Source organism: Garra rufa, chromosome 14 (assembly GCF_049309525.1).
Source record: "Garra rufa chromosome 14, GarRuf1.0, whole genome shotgun sequence".
Lineage (NCBI taxonomy): Eukaryota > Metazoa > Chordata > Actinopteri > Cypriniformes > Cyprinidae > Garra > Garra rufa.
The window spans coordinates 41,490,943-41,507,255 of NC_133374.1; the positions used below are offsets into that span (position 1 = coordinate 41,490,943).

Sequence of the window (16,313 nt, forward strand, 5' to 3'; positions counted from 1 at the left end):
TGAACGCCTCATTCAGCACACAGCCCTCATCTCGACTGTGGATTTCTAGTAGATGAAAACAGATTAGCTGACTAAAATGAACTGTTTTCTCTCTCTTATGTTTCTGAGAAGCTGTGTTGTTTTTTAATAAACTCCCAAACCAAGTGAACCCTTGAGGATGCTCTGCATAAAGACGTGGAAAATAAAAAATGATTGCTGCACATCTTCGCTAATGAGAGTAAAACAAAAAATAAGTCATGCAGACCCTTAAAGCTAAAGTATGTATTTTTTCTGTAGTCAGTTTCACTTTATATATCAACCATTCTGCATGTTTACCACAAACTGAAATGGAAACTGATTGCAGACACATCTTAAAAAAGCATTCATTTATCAGTATATGATGGAAACAATCCCTTTTCACATAAATCTTTATGTAAAGGGAACTTTACGCATATGAGATTAGGCCCAGAAAGTGTGCCGAAAGTTTTTATTATTGCATTACTGTTGCTCATTACAAGTGTCTTCCAGTATATTCTGTTAAAGTTTAAGAAATAAAATCTGTTGGGGGTTTTTTGTTGCGAGTGAGATGAGTGAAGAGCGCTGCTATAAATTCACATCACCCACACAAATCGTAGAACCTAAAAATTACACATAGGCATGATATTTAGTTTTCTTTTCTCAGTATGTTAAATCAAATGCAAGAAACCTCTCGGGTGTCACCACACATCTGAGCTGCTCAGCTGCCAGAGACGATTGCTCATCACACGCACGGGAACAGTGATATGAATGTATAATGTATCTGGCTTCAGCGTCGAGGCAGTGGAATGAAAAATTGCTGGTAATTTTTCACACAATTTAATTGAATTGTTTTCTTACAAATTTCTCAAGAATTTTAATTGAAATTTGTAGGTAAATGAAAATATACTATATGTGAACAAACTATTAAAAAAGCTACACTGTTTACATATATTTACATAATAAACTGACATCTGGTTAATCGTGTAAAACAGCTATACATAATTGGATTTAGATACAAAGAGAAGCCTTATTCCATAATTTAGAAATAATTTAATCAGTAAGAGATCAGCTGTCACAGAAACCCCTCCACCTCACTACTTCACTGTACAGTTGCTCAGCAACTGTTGCCACGGAAATCACAGGAGCCTTCACTAAACAAAAGTTTCCTGAACGCAGGTGCTCAAAGGGGGGAAAAAACTTAGTAATTAAATGATGGAAAAAAGCCAGAGGACACACACAACAGGAGGAAAGAATATTGATATGAGGAGAGGGATAAAAAGTAAAAAAAAAAAAAAAAAACGGTTGTGACAATGAACGATAGAATAGACAATAGAACAAATGAAAGAACAAACGAAAACGAATGAACAAACAAACAAATGATAGATAGATAGATAGATAGAATGAACAGTAAAACGATAGATAGATAGATAGATAGATAGATAGATAGATAGATAGATAGATAGATAGATAGATAGATAGATAGATAGATAGATAGATAGATAGAATGAACAGTAAAACGATAGATAGATAGATAGATAGATAGATAGATAGATAGATAGATAGATAGATAGATAGATAGATAGATAGAATGAACGGTAAAATGATAGATAGATAGATAGATAGATAGATAGATAGATAGATAGATAGATAGATAGATAGATAGATAGATAGATAGATAGATAGATAGATAGATAGATAGATAGATAGATAGATTGATTGATCGATAGATAGATCGATAGATAGAACAAAAGAACAAACAAACAAACAAAAACAAACAAACAAAAGATAGATAAATCATGTTGTCCTCGTCTAATTGTCACACAAACTCACAGCATTGTATGTTCTTCATTACCTCTCTTATCCTGTACCTCATACAAGCACCTGTGTGAAACTCATTATAACGATTTAATGATTCAAACTAATGATCCCAAATATTCAGCTCTGAAATTCTGCACCTCATCAGCACACTTTCATGTATTTACCACAGCACTTCTCCAAACCCAGTGAACCCCTCATGAGGCTGCGCACACACACACACACACACACACACACACACACACACACACACACACACACACACACACACACACCTGCAGATCAGCTATTGTTGTCTTGTGGTAGATCTTCTCCTCGTCCCGCCGTTCGTCCTGAGGCACCGTGATGTTAGCCAGCGCCGTCTCAAAGTCCAAAATCTGCTGCATCTGAACTCGAGTGGAATTCTTGTCTCCACCCAACAACAATCCCAACTCCACCATGTAATCCAGATAAGCCTTCAACACCTAAACACACAAACCAGCACAGAGCAGACATGAGACATGGACTGAATGCTGCAAAAGGCTCCAAGCTCTTGACATTCCAGTGTAAACTGAGACTTGCTTCATACCTTCTCATTGGTCTTATTGAGGTAATAATCTCGGGATGGGAGGAAGAGTCCTGATTGGTCAACCTGAGGAAACAGGAAGTTTACACAGGTGAGCAAACACCAGAAACAATCAAACAAAAACTTTCAGCAGATGTTTATAAAACTTAATATCATGAGTAAATGTACCTGAATGACATTACTGTTAGAGTTTTTGGGGTCAACACTGACACCGACAGTGAAGAAAGGCTGAGCTCTGTAAGGTCCAGAAACTATCTTCAGAACATCCAGAAAGTTGTCTTTGTCCCAGGACTCTGTGATGTTCCAACCCCCTATCTATACACATACACAAAGAAAAACATCAGTTCTAGCAACAAGAATTAAGTGGTACTTGTAGACTTAACATGAAATCAAAAATATAAAATACTCAATCTGAATTCTGAAATGAAAAGCCAAAGCTCCAACTCACATTGGTTTTCTTGTTGAAATATGTCACATTATAGAGTTAAAATAAGCTGCAGTACAAATGCCAGTTCATGCTCATTTTAAAATGATTAGATGAAAGGTATTTAGTTTTACAAGTGTGAAAAAAGGCAGAAACTTGAGGAACGTGACTCTGATGAGTTCAGGCCGACACCTCATTAAAGCCAATTAAATCCGTCTCACCACTGAGAATAAACCTATTCTTGGCTCTCTGCAACACTAATCACTCTATCACTGTGATCCCAATGACACAAGAAGACAGAAAGAGCGATAAAATGAGAGAAAGACAGAAGAGAAGCACAGCATTTGTGTTCAAAAGGCAGCTAATCAGTGTGATTTTTGTCCACCAGCTTTCCCACCATATCTCTTTTAAACTTTGCAGGAGGCAGCTGTGTGTGGGGAGGCTGTAAATTAGAAAGATGAAGTGCTGTTTTACATCACTGCTTTGTGTCCGCAACACAGATTCATCTTTCAGGCCTGTGCTGAGGGTTAGTTTTAGAGCTTTCTTCTTCAAAATGGCTGATTCAGAGAGATAGTAGGGCATGAAAACGTCCCTCACTGAAGGATGTCTACATAATTTCAAGGCTCGCTGATTTTAAACCGAGAGGAATTGATAGTATCGGAGCCATTCGAGACAAGTTGTCTAGCACAGTTCAAATAAAGGCGTCTATTTTAAGGAGATGCACAGAAAAGCAATCAAAAAAACTTAATCAGGCATCAAATTAAATCAAAGGTCATTCTGCAAAATTGTTGTTTTTGTGTCCTTCATTAACATATGTAAAAAGACTTCAGACAAAAAGGAATACACCGAAAGAATGTTTAAAATATAACAGAAATGTCCTGGCAATGACTGACTGAGTTTGCACTGTGTATCCTCCACACCAGAGGGGGCGCCGCAGAAACACTCACCTTTGCAATCAAGTCGATGAGTGGTTGGGCTCCGAGATCTTCAATTCGCTGTTCATTCAGACAGGAAAGGTAGTAGGACTGTGTCTTCCTCTCTGCTTCACTGCTTGAGTTAAAGGTGCCATTTTCTACAGGAACACATAGGAAATTGCATTTGAGTTGTATGGTAACATTTGCTAAGTGAAAAATTTAGAAAAAAATAAAATAATGTAAAATAAGTCCCAGTTGTCCACAGAACATAAATTGTTCCATGCTGTAAATACCCCTTTTTTGGATAAAGCAAAAACATGTGTTTTCTTGTGTCTCTTTAAATGCAAATGAGCTGCTGCTCCCCGTCCCCTTTCCAGAAGAGGGTGGAGCCTTTACAGCTCAACAACAAACAAGACATCTGTTTGTTTTTTTTATTTTCATCTGTATTGTGAAAATGTGAATTGTGAGACAAACTCAGAATTGCTATATATAAACTTTCTCACAATTCCGAGTTTACATCTCAAAACTTTTTTTTCGCCATAAAATAAAAAAATAAAAAACAGAACTGCATCTTTTTATCTCACAATTCAGACCCTTCTTCTTAGAATTGCCAGTTTACATATTGCAATTCTATTTATTTCTTGCAATTCTGACTTTATATCTTGTATTATAGCTGCACAATTCTGGATAAATTGAGAATCACGATTCTTTGGTTTCAAATATTCAAATTCAAAAATTCAAATCATAATTCTCCTATGATTATGAACTACGATTATGAAAAGCAAAAAAACACAATTTGCTCATTATATTAAAATATGTTTAATTAATATGAATGAATTATTTAAAAAAAATTGAATGAATAACTCATAAAAACTTCACTTGTTCCATTACTGAATAAATCAGCATTTTTTAATGAGTCTCTTAAGTGAATGATTCAGTGGCAAATTTTAAGTCACTTGTCGCCACCTAGTGGCAAAACAATTTTAACAACAAAAGTTATTCGAAGCCCCAATTACTTTCAAAAGACGATTTGCTCCATTTTGATCGCTACCATTGACATCAATGATTTATCTGAACTATAAATATAAAATTTTATATACTTTTTTAGAAACTTTTATCCCAGTACTTCTGTGATAATGTGAACGATTGCAAAACACAAATTATACTGTGTGGTTGAAAAGACAGAGATGTTTGTGAAGCTGTTTCATACCAGATTTGAATGTTCCGGTATGACTTTATCAAAGGTTTATTAAACACAGACGAATCGTTGTCAGTCAGAAATAAGATCATGTGGGTGTTTGAATCGAGATTGCAATCTTTTAATGATTAATCGTCCAACTCTCGTCTTGTATTTGCAACCATTTGGTCACTGTATGCTTTCATCAAAATGTTCTTCAAAATGACTGTGTTTGTGTCTGAAACTAAATCAGGGTGGGTAAAAGATGACAATTTTCATATTCTTTTGGCGCTTGGATGCTAAGGCAGAACTGTCGCCCACAGAAATAAAAGACAGGACTTGAAGGACAAGAGACAGGAAACAAAAACATCACATAGCTAAGGGAGGCAGCTTGGAGCACCATCGTTAGGGTAAACAAACATGACAGCAGGGAGGACAACTTGCGCAGGGTCAACACACAGGGTCATGAGACAGCCAACTGAGTTTCTCCAGCTGTCTGTCAAGCTGACCTCTGATTGGCTCTCATCATGACGCACGGAATTATGGTACATAAACAGAGGCAATGCAGTGCAGGTAAACTGAGTCCGAACTGGAAGAAATGCAACAAAGGGTCCTGCCATCCATCTTTTTAATGTCACGTCCATGACAGCTGCCCTCGCGCAACAAAACGTGACGAAAAGCAGGCGCCGTTGGTGAGCCAAACGAGCAGGGTGGTTTTCATCCTCAATAACCTCTCCCATCAGTCGCAGTCAAAACACTTTGTGTGCCACAGCTGCCAGCGGGATGACAGGCAGAGGGGAAAAGCACTGCCACTGTCATGCTAACTTCATTCACATGAGAAATGGCAAAATTAAGTGGAAGGGACCAGAACAGGTGACTGGCAGTGCTGAGTGCAAATTGGACTCAACAGAGAAACAACCTGCGAAGGGGCCACTCTCTAAGTACACCATGCAGGTTGACTTTCTAAGGAGAGAAAACACTCACACTATGTTTGGTTTACACAACATACTGTGCCTCCACAAACATGCCTCTACCTACATTTTTGAAAATCTCCAAAAATGTGCCTATACGTAATATTATAGTATATGTGTACCATTTCTGATGCATTTCTCATGGTAAACTTGCTCTGTAGCGCACCCGGTTTAGCACTGCACTTGTGTCGCACAAGTCGATAAAAGAGCGAAGTATGTGTGCGTGTATATATATATATATATAATTTTTTTTTCAGGCAATTCTAAGAAGTTATAGTCCAACAGAACTCCAACAACCATTTCACCATGTGTAACTGTATCACTCCTCTTGTGGTACTTCTAATAGCAAGTGTCATGGAAGAAAATATTACTGTTTTGGTGTCACAGAATGTAGTTTTAAGAGGTTTTCAGGTGAGAATGTACTTGTTTATAGTTCAAATATGCAGTTTAATTATGGTATCGTCTATTTGAAAAATAAAATTTGTTTTTGTACATGTTCAGCATCAGCCGGCGTTTAGCGCTCATGAACCCGAAACAAGAGAAGCCTCACCTCAAACAGATCTTATGAAATTTACAGCTGACTCTCATGTCTTTATAGCAGTTAAACATGAGATATAATTAGTTTCAGGCAAATCTAACAGGCAGTGTTTGGTCTCATTAATCTATTATTTGTTCCAGAGCAAATCCTTTTGGCAAAATCTCATGAGGATTATGTAAATTCAGTGCTGTATATTAGAGCGCTGACTGTGTACTTTTGAATGAATTGACATGCTGACAGACAAGACAGAGCAGGTTACCTTAAATTAATCTACTCTCCTGTCTGATTTGTTTGTCAGACAGAATGGCGGATTCAGATCACCTGTCAATCAAGCTGTTTGCAAAGAGTCAATTGCCTAGAAACTTTTATGATGGCTGTTGTAATTTATTAAAAATTAGATATTTTATATAAATATAAATTTAATACTGTTTTTTAGATAGTAGTATGAAATACTGTTTAGTACTGAGAAACAGTGAGTGTGTTGATGATGGTGATTTAAGTTACATTGTTCCGCCATTATATGGCGACAAGAGACATTGAAAAAATAGACACTGTTGTAAACTGAAGTTATTTTTACTTTCAACAACAGCTTGAAGCTAACAAATGCACTGAGCAGCACTGTCATCAGTAATCACCCTTAACAGATGAAAGGATATTTACATTATGACAAAGATAACGCTTTCCTAATGTAATATCGTGAATATGAAAAATGATTGCTGTATCAGATGCAGGTTAGATGCAATCACACTCGCTCCGTCTGTTTCTCTCTCTCTCTCTCATATCACACATAATACAGTGAGCATTTAATGCATTAATACAAGAAGCTTTCAATGAAGCAAATCAATGTTCCTTCAGTACTAGTTCTAAAGGGACGATTTCAAAATGATTAACGGAGGCTTGGGCTCAGCTGTTAAACTGTCAAACCTAGATTTGAATCCGTGGCAGAAGTAGTTCTGCACAAAAGGATTTTTAAAGACACTCCGTTGTTGTTTCTTACGTATTACATACAGCCATATCCCATGTCTAATCATGTGATATTCTCATATATCTTAATAGTTTGACAAAATCACTAAACTGTCTGTTTCATAACACAAATGTAATTACATTTGTAATATTTACCAATGTTGCAATTTAATTTTGTGTTTGTAGTAAAAAACACACTTTATCGTTAAACATCTCACCCAAAAACAGAGGAACACACGGGGGTTTGAACAAACCGATAAAAGCACACAAATGATGAGTCGCAAATATGCAGACACCTACCCACTCTTGAACACACAATTATGCTTGTCATTGTGACCTTTGATTGGTGCTTTATTATATAGCTGTTATCATGGCAATACACCTCACACTTCTTTGGAGGAGGAATAATTCACTCTTCTCTTTGTGTTTCACACACATCTGTGTTGTGCAAAAGAGATATGCCGTAATTATTCTACAATATGATCATTCAAGCAAACAAGTTGCAAATCCCTAACCCAGCTCTTAGTTTCACATTCCCCTCTGTTCTTGCTCATTTGCCTTTTCCGCAGTATTTTATCCTCCTAACAGTGCAATTACACTAAGAAACAGGAGGCAGGAATATTCAAGTAATAAATTCCTGGGGGAACAGTGGCAGTCCAATTACCGGTCAGCAGGTCTAGTCTAGAGAGAGGACACACGGCGAGAGAGAAATGAGCTTTGGCACAACTCGCTGCTCGTCTAGCAGAATTCTGAGCTGATCTCGTTCCATTTCCAGAATTTGCTGGTGTTTGTTTGTTTTTGGTGGGCAAAAGGTGACAGTCAGCCCGGTACATTGGCACAAAGCGCTCATTTGTCTTTTTCAGAGGCACTCAGTGTGAGGGAAAAGCACACTGTACTGCTTTGCAAATGCATACTCTTAAAAACACATAATCTGACTTTGTGACTTTGGTTTTTGTTTAAAGAATAATGTACTCAATTTGGTGTGTCATTTGACCTTTCCTTCTTTCTATTTTAATCACTGAACTCATGTCTGTTGGGCTGTTTAAAAAAGTTGCAAAAGCTCTACTGGTTGACCTTTTCCCACGCAGCCCATATTTGAATATGTAGATATTATTTTACCATATTAAATAAAATAAAATAAAAAAACATCTGCAACAATAACAATGTAATGTATGTATTTTTTATTAAAGTGATATTAATATTTTTAATAAATTTACGCAAAAGCCATGGAATGCATACAAGTATATCATAAACTTAGTGGTGGGCTTTTATGACTTTTATAGGTCAGTAAGTAGTGACCTAGCAACCACCCCTAACAAACTATTAACACCCTACCAGTCACCCAAAACACCTCAGCAATCCACAAAGCAATGCTCTAGTCTAGAAACTATTCATAAAACTTTGGCAACCACACAAAATACACAGCAAAATCCCCAGTGTTAATTTAACACTCAGAGTGTGGACACATATAGACACTGAAGCAGTGTTGAAGTTAATGAGATAATTAGGTGATTAACGAAGTGATGATTGATCGTTATTGAAGACACCTGATGTTAATAAGCAGAATCACCAAAGGAGAAAACCAAAAGTTTTAAGCAACCATTATAGCGGTCAATGTTTGCATTAGTTGGGCTCTTGACCCGTAAATCTTTAATACTAGATTTTGTTTGGCTGCTGTATTTGAGTTAAAACAGCCAGACATAAGCTCATGTCATCAGGTGATGATCATGTTTTAACATATTCATTGTTTGACGTGAATCACGTAGCGTCTAATCTCTTAGGTTTTTTTTTTTTTTTGTTGCTTATTGTAATAGCCTTGACAATCCACAGAAGATCCAGCACTTCCTATACTTTTTGGAAAGATTTTTTTACAACCTGTTTAAAGAAAAAAAAGGGTTTCACATCGGCACACATAGACATCAAGAACCAGCCCATTAACCTCAACAATGGTGACAAACGGCATATTCAGTTGGATAAACCGATCAACTCTGAACTCTCATAATTTATTCATGCCGCAATGCATGATGGGAGTCATGGATGAGTTCTGATTGGCTACAACACGCTTTTTGATGGTCACCATTGTTGTGATTCTCACACTGATTCTTCATGTCTGTGTGTCTGTGTGTCTCTTTTTTCATTATCTGATTATGCCAAAACTGATTGCTCTTTTGTTCACAGTTTCTTGTAGTCTGTAAGGAAATCCTATGTCAAATACTCAAGTCACTATATGATGAGTATGTCAAGGCCACCCGATGACTTTTGCTCTTGGCTTGTCCGGCTGTTATAACTCAGTAATTGCAGCCAAACAAGCCCTAATATTAAAGATTTAAGGGTCAAGAGCCTAACTAATGCAAACATTGACCACTATAATGGTTGCTTAAAAATGTTGGTTTTCTCCTTTGGTGATTCTGCTTATTAACATCAGGTGTCTTCAATAATGATCAATCATCACTTTGTTAATCACCTAATTATCTCGTTACCTTCAACACTGCTTCAGTGTCTATATGTGTCCACACTCAGAGTGTTAAATTAACACTGGGGATTTTGCTGTGTACCTTGGCAACCAGAACACCATGGCTACTACTTAGAAACATCCTGGCAACCACCTAGATCACTCTAGTAACCACCCAACCAAAACACCATAGTAAACATTTAGCGACGCCCTGACAACCACCAGGCAAGCACACTGAACACTACAGCAAACACCTACCAATGCAGAGTCAACAACCCAGATCAACCTATCCTCACCCTAGCAAGCACCTAGCAACACTCTGGCAATCAACAGTAACACACTAGCAAACAATCAACAACCACCCAAAAAACCTTTAGAAACCACCTAGCAATATCCTAGGTACCATGCATAACACTATAGTATACACAAAGCAATACCTTAGCAACACCCCGGTAACCACTCACAAAACCCTTGCAACACCCTAGCAATAACCTGGCAACCACCCACAACACTATGGCAAAACCTAGCAACCACCCAGAACATCCTAACAACCACCCAAATAATGCCCTGGCAACTAACCAGAACTTCCCAGTAGACACACAGCAACTACCCAGAACACCAAAGCAACTACCTAGTAACCACTCAGAAGATCACAAACACCTAGCAATTCCCTGGCAACCATCCAGGACACCATAGCAAACCCAAATCAACACCTTTGCAATTACCCAGAACACCCTTGCAACACCCCGGTAACCACTTACAACACCATAGCAACCACCTAGCAATGCCCTGGAAACCACCCACAACACTATGGCAAAAACCTAGCAACACTCTGGTAATCACCCAGAACTCCCTAGCAAACAACCAGCAACCATCCAAAACACCCTGGTAACCACCTAGCAACATCCTGGAAAACAACAGAACACCCTAGCAACCACCTAGACTATCATTTACTCAGAAGATCACAAACACTTAGCAATGCCCTGACAATCAACCAGAACACCATAGCAACCACCTAGCAACCAGTCAGAACAGCGTAAACAGCTAACAATTCCCTGGCAATCAACCAGAACACCATAGCAACCACTCTTGACAGCAAAAACACCTAGCCATGCTCTGGCAATCAAACAAACAGTAATCAGCAAACACCCAGCAACACCTTAGCAACCACCCACAGCAGCCTAGCAACCACCTACCAATGCCCGGGCAACCACTTACAACACAATAGCAAGCATCTAGCTACACTCTAGCAACCATCCAGAACATCCTAACAACTACCTAGCCTTGCATTTACTCAGAAGATCACAAACATCTAGCAATTCCCTGGCAATCAACCAGAACACCACAGTAACCACCTACCAACCACTAGCAATGTCCTGGTACCTCTGAATGACACTGTAAATATAATAAATGTCATAATTACATTTGATCTTTTTTGCAAAATAGAATCCCTGGATAAAGTGTGATGTCACGTCCTGTTGCCCACATTCACAGCGGAGCCAAAATAACTTCACAAGCTTACAATCAAGTGTGAGCACAAGTTTTATCCCTTCACATTTTCTTCCTTTCTGTTTTTCTATCCTCTCTCACTCTGTTCTCTGACACAGTTCATTAGGGAATGCTCTTCATTTACTGTTCACTGGAGCATTGCATTCACCTCATGCTGCACACACTCACCCAATCACACACACACTCAAGAACCCCAATCCACAAAAGATGAATCATATATCTGAGAGTAATATGTGATCAAAAAATATGTTCACGTAAGGCGAGTGCAATTAAATGTGCAGAAGGGTAAGAGAACCGTGTCATGTGATTGGATGAAGCTGGCTGCGGGGGTGATACAACACGCAGAGTCAATGTGATGGAGTGTCATCAGGGCAAAACGGCCGCAGGGACCCCAGTGTGAGAGCGCATTCATTAGACAGAGAGAGAGTTTGATCAAAGCCAGCGCATTACAACAGCTTATTAAATAAAACAGGCAGAGTTGAAATAGACCAACAATTAGAGAGAGAAATGAAGCAATGCACTCAAATGCAAAAGAGACTACATTTCCTGTAGGGAACACTAGAGCTTGCAAGGCAGCAAATAAATACACAGAGCGTTCAATAAATAATAAATATCGGCATACTTTTTTTTTTTTTTTTTTTTTTTTGAAAAATTATCATTTGTTTCCTGATATACAGCAATGAAAGACTAATGAGATTCATATGCTTGACCTTTTAGCAAACCTAAGCAACCACTTAGCAATAACCTGGCAACTAGGGCTGGGCGATAAAACGATAACGATATATATCGCGATAGACAAGAGATCGATATCAATAAAAAATGTGTTCGATAAAACGTTCGATATTTTGTATTCTTCGTCGGCCTGCCCAGCCCCACTTTAACGTTCAATTCATAGCGCCAGATCACAATAGAAGTTAAGGTTATCTTTCCTACAGAACGGGTCCATGTTGTTGTATTAAACAAACTAAATAGCCTTATGTTATTTATCTTATTTACACGACGGCATTTGATTTCTGTCTCTGCATGATCGCGCGTTTACAATGTCTCCTCACAGACGGGATCGCGGACTCCATTCATAAAAACGGACTTTACTATAGGGCGGAATGCCGCAGAATTCGTCGATTTTTGGAACAATAAATCAAAAGTTGGTCTGTTAATTAATTCAGATCGCGATATGGACTAGTGTCTGTGAAAACTGAAACGAAAAAAGACCGTTTCAATAAGAATCCTGCATGTTCCGTTTGCCTCTATGTGTATGAATGGAGGAGACTCGTTTTATTTTCACTACACGCATACTGCACACGTGACGCTCCCGCTAATTTTTGGCCTTTGCATCTCACATGAACAGACAAACTCCAATAAATGCATCTCCAAAGCTGCTGTGAGTGTCACTTTTTGTCAATTTTACAGTTTCATTAGTGAAACTAGCATCATTCATACTGCATTACACACTGAAACTTCACGGCAACCTGTCAAAATAAAAGTACGGTTTAACATTGTCACAAGCTGGGCTTGAACCCGGGTCTCTGGTGTGGTGGTTGAGGATGCTACCACAGAGCCACAGGGGTGATGATGTTGGACCCAAACGAAACACTCGAGGCAGTATTCCAGGAAATGAAGATTTATTAAAAAAAAGGTCTTTGCAAGAATAATACAACAAAAGTTCTTCTCGGGCCGAGGTGTAAACAACAGTCAAAACAAAGGAAAACTCACAAGAGAAAAATAAAGACTCCACGAGGGGAGAAAACAAAATCAGAGAACAAAGGGAGAAGACAAGACAGGTTTTAATAATGAGACATGAAACGTGGGGTTAATTCTAAGGGAACGGGGAAGAAACAAACGATAGGAAACAGGATTGACTTTCCTTGCGATGCGGAATGGGCCGATGAATTTCTGGGAGAGCTTCTTTGATTCGACCCGGAGGGGCAAGTTCTTGGTGGCTAACCAGACTCTTTGACCGGCTCGGAAATTAGGGGCCGTCCGGCGGCGGCGATTAGCCTGACGTTGGTATCTCTGGGAGGTCTGAAGAAGAGTGCGCCTAGCCTTCCTCCAGGTCTGCCGACAGCGTTGGATGAAACGCTGGGCCGAAGGAACACCAACCTGTGTCTCTTCCTCAGGAAACAATGGGGGGGTATACCCGAACTGGCATTCGAAGGGGGATAGTCCAGTGGCTGAGGACTTGAGGGTGTTGTGGGCATATTCAGCCCACATGATGTAGGTAGCCCAAGAGGTGGGGTTGTTGGCCGCCATACACCGCAGGGTGGTTTCCAGATCCTGATTAACCCGTTCCGTCTGACCATTAGACTCAGGATGGAACCCGGATGATAGGCTGGCAGTGGCCCCAATAAGCTTGCAGAAGGCTCCCCAGAACCTGGACGAAAATTGGGGCCCTCGGTCAGAGACAATATCCAGGGGAATTCCAAATACACGGAAGACATGGTTCATGAGAAGCTCAGCTGTCTCCTTAGCTGAAGGCAGTTTGGGCAGGGGAATGAATCGGGCGGCCTTAGAAAACCGGTCCACAATCACCAGGATGGCAGTATTGCCCTGGGACGGTGGGAGTCCCGTGACAAAGTCTAAAGAAAGGTGAGACCATGGCCTACGGGGAACAGGTAAGGGATGGAGCAGTCCCTGTGGTCGCTGATGTATAGACTTTACCTGATTGCACACGGGGCAGGCCTCCACATAGCCTTTAACATCTTCCTTGATGGAAGGCCACCAAAACCGCCGCTGGAGAAAGTCGAGAGTGCGAGCCGTACCCGGATGGCACGTCAAGGGAGACTCATGACCCCACTGCAAGACCCGGGCCCGGGCAGATTGCGGTACGTACAGGCATCCCGCAGGACCATTTCCTGGGTCAGGCTCTTGGGCTTGAGCCTCTCGCACCACCCTCTCCAATTCCCACTGAAGGGGTGCGACGATCCTAGACCTCGGAATAATAGAATCCAAAGATTTCTCCTGTGTCTCGGGGGAGTAGGCTCGGGACAGGGCATCCGGCTTGACATTCTTGGTGCCGGGTCTGTAAGACAGAAGAAAGTGGAAACGATTAAAAAACAAGGACCATCGAGCCTGCCGAGGGTTCAGACGTTTGGCCTGCTGGAGATATTCCAGGTTCTTGTGGTCCGTGAGAACCTGGAAAGGGTGCTGAGCCCCCTCAAGCCAATGGCGCCACTCCTCCAAGGCGAGTTTTACCGCAAGCAACTCTCGATCCCCCACGTGGTAGTTGCGCTCGGCATCTGACAGGCGACGAGACATAAAAGCACAAGGGTGTAATTTCCCATCCTCACCCCTTTGTGACAGGATGGCTCCTACGCCCACGTCCGAGGCGTCCACCTCCACCATGAAAGGTCTTTCTGGGTCAGGGATCGAGAGAATTGGAGCGGAAGTGAAACGACGCTTGAGATCCTGGAAGGCCCCCGCTGCTTCTGGACCCCAGTGGATCTTGATTCCTCCTCCCTTGGTCAACGCAGTCAATGGGGCCACCACAGAGCTGAAGCTTTTAATGAACTTCCTATAGAAGTTAGCAAAGCCGATGAAGCGTTGAACCTCCTTAACAGTAGAGGGAACGGGCCAGTTGAGAACGGCCTCGACTTTCTTAGGGTCCATCTCCACATGGCCGGGAGTGATGATAAACCCGAGAAACTGAGCCTGGATAACATGAAACTCACATTTCTCGGGCTTCACGTAGAGATGGTTATCAAGAAGTCTCTGGAGGACCCTGCTGACATGACCTTCATGCTCCTCCAATGATCCCGAGAAAATGAGTATATCGTCAAGGTATACAAAGACGAAGAGATTGAGCATGTCCCGTAGAACATCATTAATCAGTGCCTGGAATACAGCAGGGGCGTTGGTGAGCCCGAACGGCATCACCAGATACTCATAATGGCCTGTGGGGGTGTTGAAGGCCGTCTTCCATTCGTCCCCCTGACGGATCCGCACGAGATGGTAAGCGTTGCGTAGATCCAGTTTAGTAAAAATGGAAGCTCCTTGTAACAGTTCGAAGGCAGTGGCCATGAGGGGAAGGGGGTACCGATTCCGAACCGTGATCTTGTTAAGACCTCGGTAATCGATACATGGCCTAAGACCCCCATCTTTCTTCCCTACAAAGAAGAAGCCTGCCCCAGCCGGGGAAGTAGAGGCACGAATGATGCCGGCTGCCAAGGATTCCTTAATGTAGGTATCCATTGCAGTGCGCTCGGGGGAAGACAAGGAGAAGATACGACCCCTAGGAGGGCAGGAACCAGGGAGGAGGTCAATGGCACAGTCGTAAGAGCGGTGAGGTGGTAAGGAGGTGGCCCGGGACTTGCTGAACACTGCCTTGAACTGATGATAGGTTCTGGGGATACGAGACAGGTCGACAGACTCTTGAAATTCGGAACTAGGGGCTGAGGGACTCTGAAGTAGGCAGGTGAGATGGCAGGGTGAACCCCAGCTCAGAATGGTGCCGGTGGACCAGTCGATCTGAGGATTATGTCTGCACAGCCAGGGGTGACCCAGGATAACAGGATACTCGGGAGAGTCAATCAGATAGAAGGTCTCCTCCTGCTGGTGTTGAAGGATAGTAAGCTGCAGGGACTGAGTGGCCTCTGTTACTCTTCCTGGTTCCAGAGGTCTGCCATCCAGTGCTGTAACTGCCTGGGGATGAGGAAGAAGTTGGGTAGGGATCCCAAGTTTCTTAGCCAAGGATAGATCCAAGAAGTCACCTGCAGCGCCAGAATCGATCATGGCCTGGACCGGATGCTGGTGGCCCTCCCAGGACAGAGTGGCTGGAACAGCTAAGACAGCATTAGCAGGAGGAGCTCTAATTTTCCCCATCACAGTCCTCCTGTAGCTGCGCGGGGGCATCCGTTTCCCGAGAGCTCAGGACAAGTGGAGCGAAAGTGGCCGGAAGCACCACAGTAGAGGCAACGGCGCTCCCTCATGCGACGTTCCCTCTCGTTGTCCTCCGGGGAATCATGGGGCTGTTCAGGGGCTGGAGAAGCCCT

At 41.4% G+C, this 16,313-nt stretch overlaps 1 protein-coding gene across 1 annotated transcript in view; it reads right to left on the bottom strand.

The window, feature by feature from the left end:
- Window positions 1-16,313, bottom strand: part of ece2b (endothelin converting enzyme 2b) — a 92,357-nt gene that overhangs the window by 17,581 nt on the left and 58,463 nt on the right. The window contains exons 6-9 of the mRNA XM_073817497.1: window positions 3,749-3,873; window positions 2,546-2,692; window positions 2,381-2,443; window positions 2,088-2,276 (exon numbers count right to left, since the gene is read on the bottom strand). Coding sequence (XP_073673598.1) covers window positions 2,088-2,276; window positions 2,381-2,443; window positions 2,546-2,692; window positions 3,749-3,873 — 524 coding nt within the window. The remainder of the gene's footprint in view (window positions 1-2,087; window positions 2,277-2,380; window positions 2,444-2,545; window positions 2,693-3,748; window positions 3,874-16,313) is intronic.